General features: G+C 41.3%; 1 protein-coding gene across 4 annotated transcripts in view; it reads right to left on the bottom strand.

Annotated features, from left to right (window-relative positions):
* Positions 1-6,271: 6,271 nt before the first annotated feature.
* The window catches only part of map6a (microtubule-associated protein 6a), a 31,267-nt gene continuing 18,103 nt past the window's right edge, over positions 6,272-19,435 (bottom strand). Inside the window, exons 2-5 of one of the 4 annotated variants that reach the window (XM_069674790.1) lie at positions 14,543-14,756; positions 14,159-14,373; positions 9,761-9,871; positions 6,272-6,726 (exon numbers count right to left, since the gene is read on the bottom strand). In XM_069674790.1, the coding sequence (XP_069530891.1) occupies positions 6,579-6,726; positions 9,761-9,871; positions 14,159-14,373; positions 14,543-14,756 (688 nt within the window). In that variant the 3' untranslated portion in view covers positions 6,272-6,578. Of the gene's footprint in view, positions 6,727-9,760; positions 9,872-14,158; positions 14,374-14,542; positions 14,757-19,435 lie in introns of those variants that run through there. The other 3 variants (XM_069674807.1, XM_069674798.1, XM_069674816.1) reach the window with 3 other exon arrangements.

Here is a 19,435-nt window from a genome sequence, read left to right on the forward strand (position 1 = left end):
CCTACACTTAATTCACCACCAACAATGAATCATTGAACACTATAGATGTGGTCTTTACAGAGAGATTTTTTTTTTTAAAGATGAAACAAAAATAGTTTACATGAGACAAAACCACACTGGAGAGAAAATGCACCAAACTGACCTCAGATTACAGAAAATACCCGCTGACTATGAAGAGTGTCTCACTATGTTTAACATTAGACTTTGTCATGGAATGAGTTTGCACTGAACTAGCTTGTTTTGCATATCTTTGCATAATTGGTGATGTTGATGTGGTCAAATCAGCTTAAAATATACAATCTGCAGTACTGTTCAAGCACAATAATCACTTTATTTTCATTTAGCTGCTATTTTTCTACAGTTACACAATTATTTGTATTTGTAATGTTGCATGTAGAATAGTCCCCATTTCTGTTTCTGACTTGTACACACCAATGACAGTATATAAAGATGGACGACACGTCTCCACCTCCTGGCACTGTTCAAAAGTGAAGCCAAAAAAACCCTGCTTTAAAACGTGTTGGACCCTCAGGTGGGCTCAGTCTGCAGCAGAACAGCTTCTTGTGTCGGTCTGAAGCAGATATTCAAGGTTATGGAAAGTTCAATGACTGTAGTGTTAGTGTTAGAAATGTCTCCTCTCGCTGTTCCTCCTCTACTCTGCTACTCGGGAACAGAACGCTGCAGGAGCCCCATTTGTCAACAGAGCTGTCAATCATCATTTTTACAGCATCAAATAACTAATTAAAGCTAAACTTGTCAGAAAAATGAACACTTGGACATAAATCAAGATGATAAGAACTAACTACAATCCAATCCAATCCACTTTATTTATATAGCACATTTTAAAAACAACAAGGTTACCAAAGTGCTGCAAAACAGATAAAAACAGTAAGTAAGTAAAATTCAAATGTTAAAATAAAGATATAAAAAGTAAAAGATTAAAAAACACAGTAAAATAAAAGCATATAAAAGCACTAAGAAATACATAAAACACAAAACAACAACCAATGATTTCGAAACAATAAAAGACAAACAGAGACCACACAACTCTCATGCTGGATTAAAAGCCAAGGAATAAAAATGCGTTTCAAGACGAGATTTAAAAGTATCTAGAGTGGGGGCTTTTTTGACATGGGTGGGTAGCTCATTCCACAATTTAGGAGCTACCACAGAAACCATGTCTTTGACTTATTTGATTTTATAGTTTGACTCATCTGTTAACATGGAGGAGGCGGGCTTTATGACCTGTACTGCAGCCAGTCAGCAGGGGGCGATAGAGAGGGTTTGGCGTCACTTTTAGGGATCTGTCATGTCGTCAATCTTTTTATACAGTCTATGGTACAAACTCTATTTGTGCTGCAAGTGGTGTGACAATAGCAATGTTGGATGCTTTAGATTTACAATCAGCAGAATGGTTCAAGCACAGTTATCACTTTGTTTTATTTAAGCTCCTATTTATCTACAGTTACACAGTTTTTTTGTATTTGTAATGTTTGTCGTATGTAAAATATTTCTTATGTTCTTACTTGTAAAAACTCCTTAAGTGTGCTGTAAGTGGTGTGACAATAAACGTGTCCTGTATGACTGTAGACACTTGGGGGCGCTGCTGACACAGTTATTCACTCTGTAAAAACAAGGCAAGATGGCTTCCTGCATGCTTAGAGATACTGTGTTTACACTGTATACAGTGGAACACAAAAGGCATGATATCATAGAAGAAAAAGTTGCATTTAAAGCAGACACGTTGCAAATTTTTGGATTGGATGGGAGCTGAAGAGGGGAAGGAGGGTGGTGTTGTCCCTCCTTTAATCAGATCAGCAGTTAAGAAAAAGATCAGGAGTAAGGCTTCCTCAGTCGAGCAGAGCTAAAAAAGAAGGACCCAGCCTTTCCCAACACTTCCCGTAATCCCACACTGTTGACTGCCGGGTCATAAAAGCGGCTCCTGGATGGACGGCGAGGGGCTGAATACTAAACAGGAGAGGCTTTCTCTCTTTTGAGAGGACGTCCCCCGGAGACCTGCGGTGAAGGAGGAGGCTTACAACCATCTGGAGGGCTGCGAACGCTCCGCCTCCTAATTAACCCATTCAGCCTCACCGTCTGAGGCCTGGCAACCCGTTACCATGGCAACTGCACAGTGCAGGGATGAAGGGAGGAGAGGGAGGGAGAGCGAGCAGGATCAAAGGGGAGCGAGAGAGCGGGGAATAATTTCAGTTTAAAAGCGTGAAATTAGCAGAAATGTTCCTTTAAATTTAATATAAAACATGTTCAAACTTTAAGCTTCATTTTCAGGTTTCCTCTTCTTCTTTTAGTTATTGTTTGTGCAGTTTGATTGCACTAGATGGTAAACACAGTAACGTGCTGGTTGATTCATAATTTATAACCCTGACACACACACACACACACACACAGCCGCAACTAGCTATAATCCTCATTGTTGAATACACCAAACAAGCGTCCGGGGGCTGATTCATGAGTTCATAAATCAAACATGGTGGATTAGGGGGCGTGCAGAGGAGGAGAAATGAGTTTCCACTGTGTACGTCTTTATTCCGGAAAGCATCAGAGCCACATCCCTCCTAATGGCTGCAACATGATCTGCGTCTCCTCCGCCCGTCCTCTCTCCTCCCCCTCTTCCTCCTAACATCCGTCTCTCATCCAGGTCAGGGCGGCTCGGGGACACACTCATTCATCATGTTTTATGCTCCGTGTACGTGTGTGTGTGTGTGTGTGTGTTGGATATAACACTTTCACTAAGACAGGTCATTACTAATTAAAGATCTTTATTGTCTGTTTATAGAGCAGCAGAGGACCTTCAGTGTAACTGCTCTGTCTCTGGAGTGTTTTAAATTCTCAGTTATCTGTTATGTGTTTCATTCATGGATTTCAGTGGATTCGGAACAAATTAAAGGTAAATTGTAGACAATAAGTTAGTGAGTTAGTTGTGTTTGGTTTAAAAATACTCATATTAAGAGTAATTTTCATGAAAAAAATGTTTAAATCTTACTGACGGACTGTCTAGGATAGTCGATTAAACTGCAATTAATCATTTCATGTGTGCAAATGAAAAACGGGGACTATTTTCTTTCTTTTTTGGAACAAATGAATTAATTTCAGGAACCTTTAGATGACCTCACAGTGAGGCTACATGTCAGTTCATATCTAGGAAATACAAAGAAGCTTTGGGACCTGTAATACGTCTCAATTTCATACGGTGGCTGACGAGGGCAATCGCTCTGCAGCGGCCCAAACAGTTTCCAGTAGAAGAAACAGGCTGTAAATTAAGAAGTGATACCAATTTAAAAAACACAAGCAAAAGTCCAAAACAAATGCGACGGCGGAAACGCGCTGCAAATAAAATAACCGTGCTGTAAATGGCTGAAACAAATGCATCAACATCAAACGCGCTGCAAATACAGAAACGATGCAACAAAGAAAACACGTGCAAAAAGAAAAACGCTGCATGTCCAATAATGGGAACTGTTAGGGCTGTTGCAGCGTGATTGCCCTTGTTGGCCACCGTACTTTTCACCCAACGACAACAGTAAAATGTTACGTACACATTAAGGCATTAGCAGTCTAATGGTTTATAAAAGACCCATTGGATATTAGTCTGTATAGACTTCTTTTACTTCTGTGTGTTGTGTATAATACTATAATACTTTAACTTCAGTCATATTTCACCGCAGGATATTTATGGTGAATTTTTGCTTCTTAACTTAAGTATATCATGAACCCTTCCTGTACGGCTGATGTTGATTGAGGAATGATCTGAAGTTCTCGATCTAAAGATGTCTTTCAGGGAAGATACGTGCTACACTTGTAAAATCCGAAAACACAGCAAAAATAGCAGCTACAGAAAAAGAAACCTAGCTTTTGGAAGCGACCGTTGACTCGTATCTCTGTTTCTAACACGTGAAAACAGTGTAACATAAAATAATCCATGGTGATACACTTTTGGCACTGGTCTCTTTAATAATTTGTGGGTATTTCCTCAAGATGGCCGACTTGTTGATTAAGACTGACAGACTGACAGAGTGTTACTCCCCCTCCTCCAGCACTCGTTAAAGACAACAGTCTCTCTGTGCACACTTACACACTCCCAGAAATATTGACGAGACACAATATCAGCAGCAACGAGCTCAGCTTTGCCTCATGTACACTGTGTTATATCTGAGTGTATTCGAGGGGATGTGAGTATAACCATACATATTGTCATTTACAGAAGCTAACATCACTAATGAAGAAAAGGAGAAATACAAACTGTGTCAAGGAAACAACTTCACACCAAAGACCAGCTGCTTGGTTTGTTTCCTGCCCAGTTTCATACTCTCTCTTTCCTTTAAGCTCTGGACTGTAAGACATAAATAAAATATGAGTTCCTGCTTTAATGGGGCACCAAAGAAAGACTGCCAAAAATCGCATCCAAAAATGCAGCTTGTGCTTATTTAAGGAAAGAAGGTAATCCATCACTCTCTGCTTTTTCTTGCCGACTTGGACATCTGAAAGAGAGCACTGTAACAGGTTCTGTCCTAGTTTTATTTCCCCCCAAGACGGTTGAACGATTTCTTCCAAAGGATGTGCTCTGTAGTTTTTTTCTTCTTTGATTGTTGTTTGTTGGATTAAACTTGAGAGGGCTGTGTCTGCCGCACAGACTGTCAAGTAATGAAAGCTGGCATTGACTGTCTGTTCAGATTGCTAATCTTGTTCTTGTATTCTCTGAGTCTAATTTGAAACAAAATATTGACCATCTTTTACCATTTCATTCAGGCCAAAGCAGGCCCTGAAAGGCTGCCAGTGTAAGATCCCTAACAGACATTTATTAAAAGAGTACTCCGATGTTTTGACTCGTGAGCACAGCTTAAAACCCAAAGTGATCAAAATCGGTGCAGCACAGAGAACTTGTCTTTCTCTTCTACACATCCGTCTTCCACTTCAAAACCTACATTACCCATAATGCACTTAGCTGCCCATGTTTTGATCTGAGATTTTGGTGTGTGGAATGAATGTCGCTGTGAATTAGAAGCAGACTACAGATATCTGGTACGCTCTATTTTTCCTGAACCCACATCCAAGACTTTTAAGATAAGATCATGAGATAAGACCACATTTTTGTCTTCATTTTTCAGTATTAGTTCAATGTCGCAATGCACGTTTTAAAAAATGTATCAGATTTTGCGCAGGTCCCTCTGGAGTCAGAAAATACTAATCAGATGGGCTGTTCCAACATCATTTTTTTCCCCACAATTTGTTTTTCCCACCAATTGCAGCCCACAGGTTGTCCAGCCCATTTGGCATTTGCACAGGTTACAAGTCCAAACCTGCCTCTAAGACATACAAAAAGATATAAAAATACTTTAAATAATTACCTGGTTAATATCTTAAAATGACATCCAAACAAGATGACTCCAACTTCACCATCACTTTACCAGATGCACTGCAGGTTTCCACATCACACTAGTGTTGCATACTGGATATGGCCAAAATCAGAGTCACGTTTATTTTAAACAATATTGAGATCACGACTATTGATCAGGATTATTTATTAATTTTAAGGAAATTTTTTTGATGTACTTTCACATTTAAATAAACAACGTTCAGTTCCATTTTGTACATCATTCTGGCTCAAATTTTGCATTTAACTAAGACTTAAAATTAGGTTCTTTATCTGAATTTGGTGCATCTTCTTGAGGCAAAATCTAAATAAAAATTGATGACGAGCCGTTTCGGGAGCCCAGCCCTTCGTCTTTTCTTTCAGACATTTGACTTTTATTTCTCCAGACCATCTCTGTTGTTTACTCTTCCACTCTGAACTGCCGCTGCAAGGTAGGTGCTCATGAAAATGACGTGCCAGATCCCCCAAAAGTGAAGCCAAAACCTCTCTGGGAGTGGCTGTTAGTTTAGGGAGTTTTCTACGGGCGGAGCTGGCATTTTAAACATCAATATTGCCATCAATCATGTTTATTTAATAGTGAGAAGCCAAATTGTGATCAGGATTAATATTTGATTAATTGTGCAGCCCTCATATTGGACCCTGATTGGCTTTAAATGTAAAATCCTGCTGGTACATCCTCGTCCTCAGTCCTCAGATTTAAGATGTGCAAAATTCAAAGTGAGCTTCACAATGCATTTCATTTAGGATCATTGTGCTACACCCTGAATTATTTATCACTTCCACATCACATGTCCCTGTTCAAAACTGACATAAGACAAAAACTACAACACAGTATCCAATCTGCAAGTTATGATTATTTATTTACACTAAAACGATCAATGTACAGTACAGTGTTGTAACTCTTGTATAAGCACTTTATGGTGTGGTATTTCTAATAGTATTGACATATTAATCTTAAAGAAAATTGCATGAAACAAGAAAAAAAGATGTAGCACCTTTGCCATAATACCATGGGACAAACAGCCAAAAGCTGTTTCATACATGCGTGCTTCAAATATGTGTGCTTCCTTATTTTGTGGGATTCACCTCCTCACCTCACCCAACTTAGTTGCAAATACTAGATATTTACAGTACAGAGCAGCAGGCTCTGTTTGAGGTGTATCTGCCTCCGTCCTCGCAGGCAGAGCTAGTCAGTCTGGTTCCCGTCTAGGGCAAAGCGTACGACTCCTCCGCTCCTCCTCGGCTCGGCTCTATCCAGCAGTGGCTGTGGTTCTCCTCCAGTAGCACCCTGGGAATGATGATGACCGAATCGGAGAGGCTCGTCCTTAGCATCTCTAGGAGGCAGTACATGGTTAAGATACCAGAGAAGAAGGAGAAAGAAAGAGACACACAATGAGGCGTTTCTCTCAGGCGAACAACAGCAAGTCATTGGGTTGAGCTGAGCTGAGCACCCTGTGACCGCTCATTTCAGACGGGAATATAACAAAGCCAGGACATCACTACGGGGCTTCTTTGTCTGGTTACTAATCACAAATATTACATACAAAGACTTCAAGGCCGTCCTGATAGAGTGAATGAATCATGTGATAAAAACTCTAAAAACTTGCGAAGACACATTTAAAGTAAAGCTTTTGGTCCATTTATAACATTGCATTGGACATCTTTGCTTTAAGATCAATACAGGCCACTGGTTTAAATCTATACTTTGACCCATTCAATTAATCAGAGTGACATTATGAACTACAGGATGCCAATAGTGCAATGAGGGTCTCGGGGTGCTCTGTGAAAGACAAGCTACAACATATGCACACTATAAAACAAATCACAGTTCAATGTTAATAAATTAGCAGTAAAAATAAGAATGAAGATCATTAACATGCACTTACAATTTCCTTTGCAATGTCTCTTTCCAAAGCAGATCCGCTTCTCTCATTCCATTCATACTTACCTTGTATCTTATATCCAAGCTAACACTCAGATATTCTAGATTTGGTGCAGAGTCTAAAAATCAGATTGCAGGTCCAACAGAAAACAGTGGCAGCATGCTTCAGAGACAGATTCAGAACCAAAATAAAAACATAGAGTGAAACTTTTACCCGGTGAGATAAGATGCAGAGTGCTACCTTTTATAGCGAGTGATTTGTAGAGTTGTTCCGATACCAATATCAGTATTGTAGTTGTATCGTTAAACACCCTAAACTGTGGGTCGCGTTTCGGTGAGTAACAGTTTATGCATGTTAAATGTGACGTTAGTTAGAGCTACACTAATTAAAGCAACTTTCATGGCATGAATCTGTGTTTCTCTGACACTTTGGCGGACACATCACGTCTGAAGGGGCTGGGAGTTGAGCTGCCGCTAACGTTAGCTGACGTAGCCTGTTTTAAAGTTAGGATTCCTAAAAATCACTGTCTTTCCAATGCTCTTCAGCTGACACAAGGGGCTTCTTGTGGGCCAGGTTGCTGTGGTAACAGGCTTGGCATGTTAGGCCTGACATGCCTTTCCCCATCAACATTTTCCAGCTCCTCCTTGGGCATCCCAAAGTGTTCCTATGCAAGATGAGATATGTTATCCCTCCAGCCAACTCTAGGTCTACATCAGGGTAACCTTTCAGTTGGGAGTGGCCTGACAACCGGCAAATGGAAGGCAGCCAGGAGGCATCCTTATCAGATGCCTGTACCACCTCAGGTGGCTCCTTTAGATGCAAAGGAGCAGCATCTTTACTCCGAGCCCCCTCAGATTATCTAGGCTCTAACATATCTCAAAGGCTGAGCCAAGCCACACAGTGGAGGACACTCATTTCAGCCACTTATATTCGTTTTCTCATTGTTTTACTACCCAAAGCTCATGACCATAGATGACGGGCGGAACGTAGATTGACTGGTAAATAGAAAGCTTTTTGTTCTGCGTCAATCCATCTCTCGATTTCACAATCCATTTTACTCTCCCCTAAACAAAACTTGAGGCAGTAACTCACTCGCCATCATGAGGGAGCAATCTACCATTCTCTGGCAGGGAATTATGGCCTCAGACTTGAAGGTGCAGACTAACCACTTCACACTTAGCTACAAACTGCCCCAGTTCCTGCTTGTGGGCACCAGCTTGATGAAGCCAACAGAACCACATCATCTGCAAACAACAGGGATACAATTCAGAGGTCCCCAAACTGGACAATACCCTCCTCCCAGCTGTGCATTGAGGTCCTGTCCCTGCAAATCTCAAACAGATCCATTACAAGGGACAACCCATTGTGCCGGGGATATGGACGCAGCTCAAACTTTGGTAGTACAAGGACTGGATGGCTTGAAGCAATGGCCCATTTACCGCATACTCCTGCAGTGCCATTAACGGGACTCCTCAGGGCACACAGTCATAGGCTTTCTCCAAGTGCACAGAACACATGCAGACTGGTTGAGGAAACTCCCATGATCCCCCAGTAACCCTAAAAGGGTAAAGCACAGGATCACTATTCCACAGCCAGGGAAAACCTGCACCCCTATTTTTGAATAGCCAACTGATCGGCTGGTGCCTCCTTTCCTCCTGGGAAGGAATTTAGCTGCCAAGCTCTTGTGGTATGAGTCTTGATAAAGTTACAGGGATTGTAGGGCCGCCGCCCTGCAGGTCCAACACCTGCACGGATAGGCAAGGGGGTCACTACAGTGCAAACCAAGCTGCAAGCTAAGGCAGGACCCTGGCAAGCTGATCCCATCAACGGGAATGGTTCAAACGTTGGTTTTCTCTAGTAATTGTCTTGGCAAGTATTTTCTCATGATTTACATAGGTCATGCACGGTGAGAAGCACCTATAACACTGTTATTTTGAGGACCTTCGCAGTGGTATCGGATTTGGACACGGTATCGCCCTTCAAAAATTCAGGGATTGGATCCGTCACGTGAAGGAAATGGTATCGGAACATCTCTAGTGATTACATGAGTGACCTGGTTCATAAATGAGTGGAGTAGTCCGCTCTAATTCCTGGATGTGTCATTCAAAAAACATGCAGGTTGTTTTAAACCATGGAGAGTGGGTGCATTACAGCGGAGGTTCAAGGATGGTTGGAGATGACTGGACTAAACCTGAGGCCTCCTTAAGAAAAAGGCACCTTAAGGAACCTTACATGTGGGATGATACGGCAGGCAGTCAGACAGCCCCATCCAACCCCCCTACTCTAGTGTCCATATGGAAGAGAAATACAGACGGGCTATGACCTGAGGAGTAGACCAGAGATAATGTGGTGGTTCACCAGAAAAACAAAAACTGTGCCACTGTAATAGAAAACAAAAGTAAATCACAACTCCATGAGCATGTATGAATGGGAATGAGTGGCATTTGTGGCTCTATCTCTTTTCGTTGCTCTGGTGATCGGTTACCTGGGATTGGGTAGTGCACAGCCCCACAGGTGTTGCTTTAGAGTCTGCACCCAGCCAATATCTCGGATTGGCTGGCAGAGTTGTATGTAGTGGTACTGTTTTAGCACAACCCTTCAAATGAATCAGAATGTCACTCATTAGCACACGACAAATTGGACACAGCATCATCCAAATGTGACATCCTCAAAAACTTTAAAACCAGTATGAGAAAGAACAATGTGAACTCAGCAAATGTAATAGCACACATTTGTGGGTGTTTTTTTTTTTTGCATATTGTTTGTACTTAAACTAGAAGCTGAAGAAGCACAAGACATTTTATTCTGGAATAAGTGTCTGGACATCCTTTTGAACATGCATGTTGTTCTATAAATTGGATGAGTTCTTGGAATATATTAGAGACAAGATGCAGGATAATATATTCTTCAGTTCTCACAACATGCAGGGTTTACAGAGGATGCCAGAGCTCATGCCAGAATGCGGTGCAATCTTGGATAAGCATAGAAAGAAGTTGTGAGAGCAAAATTCTCTTCCATGTGGATTTATTCTAATGTTTTCTGTCTCACAAAGACAAAGACTGGGACAGGGAGAAGAAATGCTGACAGATACCTGCAACCGCTAATCTTTCACCATTCTTCATTACCAAAAAATAAAAAAGCAAGAAGACACTTTTTCTGCTTTTTGCATTTATTTGTTCATTAAATATGAGCAAGCAGATAGAAACACAAGCACGTCACAGTCAATTTTTTTTTTTTTGCCCAAGACATAACTTTCTTCACCATACTTTCTATCCTTATTTGCCTAATAATCACAAAGATAGCACAGGGTGTGTGGTGTGCTAAGTACCATTTACATTACTGCACCTACAAGCCCCCTCCTCCCTTGTGTTACATGACAAAGGGTCCCCCCAAAGGCTGCAAAATGCTAATGAGTCATCCCTGATGGGGCTCAGCTTGGATAGACATGGTGGCAGTGGAGATGGTCGCTGTCTCAGACACCACGGATAATAGAGGCGGCACAGTCGTCCACGCAGAATGGAGGGGTGGATGCTGAGAAGCAGAGCTAATGAGAACAGTGGGATGTGTGTGTGGAGCACAATAATGGGTCGACCCATGACTAGACTGTACAGTGCTCTTCTAATGAAAAACAAAGACTTCAAAAATGGTGTCTCTCTCTACATATATACGCTAAGACTCAGAAAGCAACTGGATGTAGCCCTGCTATAACATATAGACAAATATAAGCTATATACACAAGGGAGCTTATAATTGGTTTAAACAGGTACAATACAACTTACTTTATGTTCCCTTTCTCTTCAACACATCAAACCAACATACTTTTCTCGCTTTTGGCCTGAAAATGTTTGAGCAACATGAGTTCAGAAACAGAGAGTGATGCGTGGTGGAGTCCAAAATAACTACTTACGATTACATTTATGTGTCCATATTGAGGTGCATTAAAAAGATGATATTGAACAACCCTGTGTCCTAGAGATTATGTTGGTATATGACTAAACTACTTTTCTAATTAACTTAAGGTTACAACGTAAACGCTGCCTAGATAATGTTCGCAGTAGGGTTGGGCGAAAATTGCCTTAGGTGATGTCAAGAGTAATCCACAAATGGATGATGATATGATGGAAACTGAGTCTCAGAATGACCTCAAGCTACATAAGAGAGGGCAGTGTGAGGGCAGAGTTCAGCAGGGCAGCGTGACGCCATTCTGTGGGCTGCTCTGACGCACTCTGCCAGTGAAGTCCGTTAAATCACTCATGAACCACAAAGTGTTAACGTAATGTTACAACTTGCTTCTCTGACTTTACTGTATTAAACACAACCATAAATATGTTCAGCAGTGTTGGAGGTAACTCATTACAAGGTAGCACATACTTGGTTACTGTATTGAGTAACATAAGGTGTTGCTTCTACAATTCAAGTAATCCGTTATTTAGTTACGTTTTTATAAAAGTAATTCATTACTGGGAAAAATTGCTGTATTTCCCCAAAGCACTGTTTCTGTTTCTCTCCTACTGCTTGGCAGGTAACTGCGTACCAGCAGAAGGTAAACCTACAGCTGTGTCAGTGTGTATGCATTGCTATCTGAGGTGAAAGTAGCTTTTCATCTACCCGTACTCTTTTGAGTATTTTTCAAAGTCAGTACTTTTACTTTTACTTGAGTACAATTTCAGTCAAGTAACTACTTCTACTTAGAAGTAGAATATTTCAGTACTCTTTACATCTCTGGTTGCTAGCCAATTCGGTTAGCGAGATGGCAGCGAGGACAGCATTTACTTTGTGGTAATATTCACATTTATTTTGGAACATGACGGTGAAATGTAAGCTGTGTCCACAACACTGGTGGGACTAAGAGCCCGTGTTGTATTGTTGTCATGGAAACAGCTGTGCCTAATACTGTATGCCTCTGCCCAGTTCACTGTCAGGTTGTTAGCATGATAAAGAGCTGTACAGGTTATATTCTGTCCGTCATTCCTGTTATCAGGCTGCAGAGTTACAGATTATGGGCCGTAAGCGAGGCTTTGCAATGACGGTGGAGTCGATACATTCAAAGATAGACGTACAGCAGGCTACACGCCGTCCTGACAATATAACACACATGCGTAAAGGGGGTTTAATTTTTGTTAACGTAAAAGTAATCTAACGCTTTACTTTTTTCAGTAGGTAACACAGTAACGTAACAAGTTAGTTTGAAGTAACGTTACTCAACACTCATGATTAATGTTGTGGTCACCTGAGTGGATTATACTGATACTTTTAGGGTACATTTATCAACAATCTCATTTTATTAACAGAAACATGTAATTCGGTTGGTATTATGTTTGCCTAAAAGTATTTGTAAATTAGTTGTATATGAACGTAATTTCTTGGAGACAGGGCTGAAAAACTGAGATAACTGATAAAAAATGAGATCAAAACGTCTCATCCTTGCAGAAAAATGTCACAAACGGCAGTAAATTGTTCATGTTTCCTTTGGAATGTGTTTCAGTGCTTCATCCATACAGCTCCCTATTTAAAGGTAATACCAAAAGGGCCATTAAGCAGCCATTTGAGCTGTCTGCTATCGCCCCACTGCAGTCTAATCACGTTGGTTACGGTCACCCTCTGCAGTGTGCATTTAAAAAAAAGCCAAAAGAAAGTGTGTGTGTGTGTGTGTGTGTGAGTGCAGCTACTGCAAATTGCATAACTGCTGTGAGGCTTTGCGGAGGGCTCAGTGTTGTTAATAAACACCACGTTGGGGGTGATTACACTGAATTATGGCTATTGAGAGTGACAGCTCTGCACGGCTGGATACAACCTGAACCGCTTAACACAACATTTCCAGCTCCACTGAAATCATCCCTCTCTGATTCTGAGAAATGCTGCTACTCTGCTGTTACTAATGTTCAAATGTCACCACGTTCAGCAGGAGTACTCATCTGCTATGCAAATGACTGGTGTTTAATGCATAATCAGCTGAGCGTGACCCAGATGGGTGGTTTGGCAACAAATTAGATGTTACAAAATAGCTTGGGGTGAATCAAAACACCGCTGTGTGAATGGGTTTCACATGAATGGATGGGAGAGCAGGGTGATTTTTCTTTAGATGATTTGACAGTTTTTTTCAAGCCTACAACAGAGTTCAGAAATGAGACACTGGTAACAAAATCACATTTAACAAAGCGTAATGACATTGACTCTGAGCGCTGAGAGCTCTTCCATGAACAGAGTACAGTAGCAAAGATGACAGAGCAGGTACAAAACAAGCCATGGACGAACCAAGCAGGACGTTTATCAAAGATTTTCAGATTTGATGTTAATTTTTCAGACGTGCAGAAACCACATCCAACGTGCCAATTTGATTAACTTCTCTCCAAAAAGAAAAAGAACTGGGAAGAAATCCTTGATAAAGTCAACAAAGCAATCTGCTCAGTTGATCAAAGCCAACACTTCAGAGTTGCTAGTCGGCTTGTGGGCCCATGCAACAACAGCCATCCATTGGCTAACAAGGCAGCCTGTAGCAATGGCAGTCTGGAGATGGAGGCGAGCAGAGCAGAGTGGGGGGTGGTGGGCGGCATCAAATGGCGGAGGACGAGGATGCTCCCGCCCACTCGTTGCTTTAGCAGAGTGATATAGCATGAGGTGGGAGGAGCATGTCATGTCTAAACCCCAACATTTTATCATTGTTATTGTACAAACGTAGCAGAGAGGTAGTGAGAGAGGACAGAACAGGAAGAATGAGCGGAAACTGAGAGACTGACGAGAAGGAGGAGAAAGAGACCAGAAGGGGAAACAGGGGGAAAGATGAGAATAAAGATGAGATCCTTAAATAATTTTGCAGCCTCTGTGTTTGTTTTCCCCCAAAATAATAAGAAATAAAGGAGAAGTAGTGCTAAATGGTTTTTACTCTTTTGCCTCAGCCAGTTTGTTGTTCATCTCTTTACTTTTCTCCTTGTCCCCCACAGCCGGCCGGTTCTCGGGCTGGTTCTCTGAGGTCGTCTTCTTGGAGCCCCTCAGCGCGCCGCTCTGCTTATCTTTGGCTTTCTTCGCTGGCTTGCCCTGGCCTGCGGCTGCGGCTCCAGACTTTTTGGGTTTAGAGCGAGGGGCACTATACCTGTCAACCTAAGGATGTCGGACAGTGGAAATGAGATTGCTGAGCTGAAATACCTCAGTCATGGATAGTCTTAAAACTCTGATGTGCAATGGAGTGAGCATGGCAAAGTTCAATACATAACAGAATTTTTCCCCTCCCTAAAATCATCTCTGCAAAGTCACAAAGGTGTGCTCTCACCTGTTTGCTGGGGTCTATGTAAGGCTCGCTGTACAAGCTGCGTATCCTCCTCCTCTCCAGGGCCTTGTTGTCAGCAGACTGCAGAGGCGCCTGTCCCTTGAAGGTGGCACTGTAGCTGGTCTCTAAACTGGTCTTCCCATCAGGGGGCAGGTACTGGGACTTGGCCCGGATCATCTTTGCCGGCTTCACATCCCTGTAAGCCTTGTACTCCGTCCTGTGTTGAGAAAAGAATCAGATATTATACGAAAATGTAGAAAAGCAAGAACACAAAGAAAATGTTTAATTATCCCTTTAATGAAAAGATTAAAGATGAACCTGTTAGTGTTTTTTATCAAAAGGCTAACCACAGAACCTCCAACAGAGCTTCATACTGTTCATGATCCCTTTCATTGTTTGTTTTTTTTAAACATACTTGATTTTGTATTAGTTTGGGGCTGGGGCTCGAGTGTACCAAACCAAATTTAGAGGTAACATTGACAGATTAGCGATATCAAGGCAGAACATGCACATTTTTGGGGATGAAAGAAAATAGACCCTTTCTATGTGGAGCCGATAATCACACCTCTCTATCTACAGCTCAGGAAAAATTACGAGACCACTGCAAAATAAGTGTTTCTCTAGTTCTTCTATTTATAGGTTTGTGTCAAACATTTCTCCTACTTCCAAATCAAATATTGGTTAAGAAAACCAGAAGATGTTTTTCAGAGCTCAAATAAGAAATAATAATAAAGAAAACAAGTTCATGTTCATGTTTAAAAAACTGAATACTAATGTTTTAACTCAGGACGAGTTCACACATACGTATTTGGTGAATAACCTCGTTATTAATCAGAGCTTTCATGCATCTCTGCATGCTCTCCACCAGTCTGTCACAGTGCGGTTGATCACATTCAGGAGGTTTTCAGTGGTTCAGATCTGGATTGGGCTGGCCATGACATGAAGAGAGAGATGCTGATTTAAGGCACATTTGGATTGGTCCCTTATTTTTTTCCTGCAGCTGTATTTTCTAGGTTCATTCGGGTAAATGGAGCTTTTTCTTTGTGTATTTTGCATGGATATTACAATGCAAAGGTAATCACAAGGCCGCGTTCTTAAACAAAAAACAAAATAACATTATTATACATTGTCAACCATTTGAGTGTGGTCAGAGTCTGCTCAGCTGTGATGCCCCGCTGCATGACATTATGTTCTGTGTGAACATTTCTGCACATATTGTAAAACATAGATGCCTATATATGTAAATATATACCTTTTATAAGCCTGTATCGGCCAATAATATCGACTAAACGATATATCAGTCAGGCTCTTATGCACCCTCTATGGAAACCAGTGATTACTTCCACATAAACACAATTATTAGTTGCATTATAGTGATCATGAAGCTCGTTTTGTAATCCCTGTCTAGAGAAACCATGCGGAGTGAATTGGTGCATTACTACTGTAGAGCATGTCAGAGGTGGTGCAGGTGGGAGGAGGTCTGCACCACAGTCTGTCAGTGTGATACTCTGAAGTCCTCACACAGCACTTCTGAAGAAGGTCAGCAGTATGTGCCTGCAGCGTGCGCTCTGTATCGCTCTCCTCACACTCACACACTATGGATGACTGTGCACCGGAGGACGGCCACAGCAGCTTAGTACCAGGTGCATATTAAAGTCATTATCTTGATATATCACACTGCATCTCTCTCGCTGTCTCTCTCATTTACACCCTTTTTCTCTCTGCAGTGTACTCTCTGTTCCCTCAGCATTACTCATTTATGTATTTGCAGCAAACAGCCATATGTTACAGACACACAAACTGTGCTAATTCCCACAGTATGAGGGCTGCAACATACAATTATTTAAATTATTCATTAATATGATGAGTATTTTCTCCATTATTTCATTATTTAGTTAAATCTTAACACCAAAATGATGGCGTAAAATTGCTCGTTTGGAACACACAAAGAAAAGCAGAAAAAGCTCACAATGGAAAAGCTGGAATCAGAGAACATGGGGTTTGTTCTCTTAGATGCAGATTTATATGTTCTCATAATAGATTGTTTGGGCTGTGCCCTGTGTTCTTGTAATTAAAGAAGAAAAACACCAAAGTCTCCCTCGGTGGACACTAGTAAGGATGGGCATCTTCAGGACTTTATCTATGCCGTTACTCTTATCGATACTACTCTCCATTATTTGGTGCAAAAAAGACATGCCTTTGTTAGGGTGTCTGATAATGTGCCTCTGGAAGGGGGGATTGTAACTGGGGTTAAGGGCTGGCATCATCTTCGCACAGTAACAACAGTTAACATTTACAGTAAATGTAGTAACAGTAACAATCATAAGCAATACAAAAATAGTTTTCTGGCTGTCATGGCAACTCATAATTCACATTTGGGCGAGCTATCAGTTATGCTGCGTTCACATGGATTCGCGGGAAAAGTAAACAAACACTCCAACAGAAAGGCAGGACGAAAAAACGAAGCACACATGGCGAGATGTTCCTATGGTGATGTTAAATAAACTATAATCGATACATTTGTTTTGTGTCATCATTCTATGTAATTATTGATTACTATTATTATTATTCAATTGCAAACAAAAAAATATTGTTAGATTTCCCTTAAAACGTGAGCTAATTCTTTCATTTACAATATGCATAGTGAACGGAGAACTGCACTTTGTGTATCCCTTGTACATCTGCTTCTGAAAAATAGACGACAAAAACTAAATCGCATGTGGTGATATAAAAATGATAAGCTTCTTGTTGTCCAGATGTTTAAAAAAGTTAAAACAATTTTAACCTTGCACGGCAATGCTGTCTACTGTTACCGTTACCGGTTATCTCTGCCGGCCTCACTACCTTTTACTGTCCTGCTCTCGTCCACTAAAATGATATCCGGTTTGCCGTCTACCATCTGCCTGAATCCATGTGAACGCAGCATTACTAACGTAAACCAAATGGACTCCACTGTCGTGAGGTAAATCTTTTACAGTAACCGTGGTAACAGCTCTGTGACATTCCGTGGTGTGATCCTGTGGGATACTTGGGTGTCTGACTTCTGCTTACGTTACCCACTACAGATGAAGCTGGGCTGCTGTTTGACTGACACTGTCTATGGATTTAATTGGAACATAAATTAGATGTGCTACGTACCAAAGCAAGCTAACAATTTTGACTGAATACTACTGACCAATCACATTCTCGATAACCATCCATGGGCACTAATAGTCATTTGTAAGTTAAAACACTAAAATAGAATAAAGAATAATTAAAAACATTAATAATACACCTGTTATTAATCTTTAAGAAAATGCAATGTATGTGCATAAAAACATTGCACGGATGGATTTGAAGTTAAAAATTGTGTTTACTGTCATCCCTCTGTTGCAGTAACATCCCATAACACTGTAGCTGATTACAAAGGAAAACAGACAGCTCTCTGGTTTGGGCCAGTAAGATGACACCCACTGGGCGTCCCCTGTGGCTCCAGTGCAGTCACAAACAAGTCAACTCTCAAACGCAGCAAAACTCAGTGCCATCACTGAGAGCCACGCGACTGCAGCCAAGCTCCGTGAAAACTTTCTGTTCTCTGTGTAAGTGAAGAAACGCTCTATATTTGGAAACAGCACTTAGTGCGGACAGAGGAGCAGGCGAGGCCGGGCTGAGAGGATGCAGCCTCGTTAGGACAATTTGTAGTCTTATAGAAAGACATTAAATCAATAACTGGCAGCTATGAAACACAGCCTTAAAGGCCGAGTGATCCTGTTTAATGTAATGCATGAGGCAGGGACAGGCACATTGATTTAACATGTTTTAATGTATGACATTGAGAGCGAGAACAGACTAACTCAGTGTTCAGACTTCACAGTGTGAAATCTGTTCTGACCTCAAATGTTCTCATGAAGTGCTGTCATGAGAGCATGTGGGAGTGAAACGATAAACAACTACAGGCCTGGACTTACAGGATTTATGAGTCTTGTTATGTATTCAGTGGTTGATAATAACTGTCATTATGAATTCTTACCTATGTTGGTGCTACTGATGAATAAACCTCAGAAAAGACTTACAAAAAAAAGTCCACAGTCATGCTTACAACTCTGTGAGGCTGGGGCCTTAAAGGGACAGTTGATTTTTTTTTTTAATGGGTTTGTATGAGGTACTTATCAACAGTAAGTGTACTACGTATAATCAGCATGGCGTCTGTTAGGAGAAGCCGGCCGGAGTTCTTACACAGAAGCTAAGCCAGAATCTGCTGCAGACGGGGCCACAAGTACCTGTGCATCGAATGCGTCGGTATACAGAGCTTTTGTGCAGAGTGAGACCTAGTGCAGAGGGAAGGGGCTGTCTGACATCAACGTGAAGCTGTGACATAAAACTCAAATACAGCGCACACTTAAACTGACATGTTTGTTTATATGTAGGACTCTCTTAAGTGGCTGAAGTACGTGGAACAAGTGACCCCGTCTGCAGGGGCGCTTAGCTTAGCTTCTGTGTAGAAACTTCGGATGGTTTCACCGTGCTGACTCTACGTAGTACACTTACAATTGATAAGTCCCTCATACATGCCCACTTCAAAAAACCTGAACTATATATTTAAATGCACGTTTTGCAGTTGTAACATACAGGTATTCTCTTGCCATGTAAATGCCATCATGACCTCATCACACATTGAACACTGACATATCAACAACATTGGTCGACTCTGTCGGGCATGGTGGCAGTGAAACAGGTCTGGCACACTTTAAGTAAGAATTGAGATCCAGAGTTATGTTTTGGATCTAAAGTCATGTTTGTATGTTGTGGAGCTAAAATCAGCACAGTTCTCTTTATGGATCTGTTCTTCAGTTAGGACAGTCTTTACAAGTCATGCACACTCGTTCTAGGTTGAAAGTAATGTGAACGCAAGGAAGC

Source organism: Semicossyphus pulcher, unplaced genomic scaffold, assembly GCF_022749685.1.
Source record: "Semicossyphus pulcher isolate SPU_LCO1_2020_fin unplaced genomic scaffold, fSemPul1.0.p SCAF_10, whole genome shotgun sequence".
NCBI classification, from domain to species: Eukaryota; Metazoa; Chordata; class Actinopteri; order Labriformes; family Labridae; genus Semicossyphus; species Semicossyphus pulcher.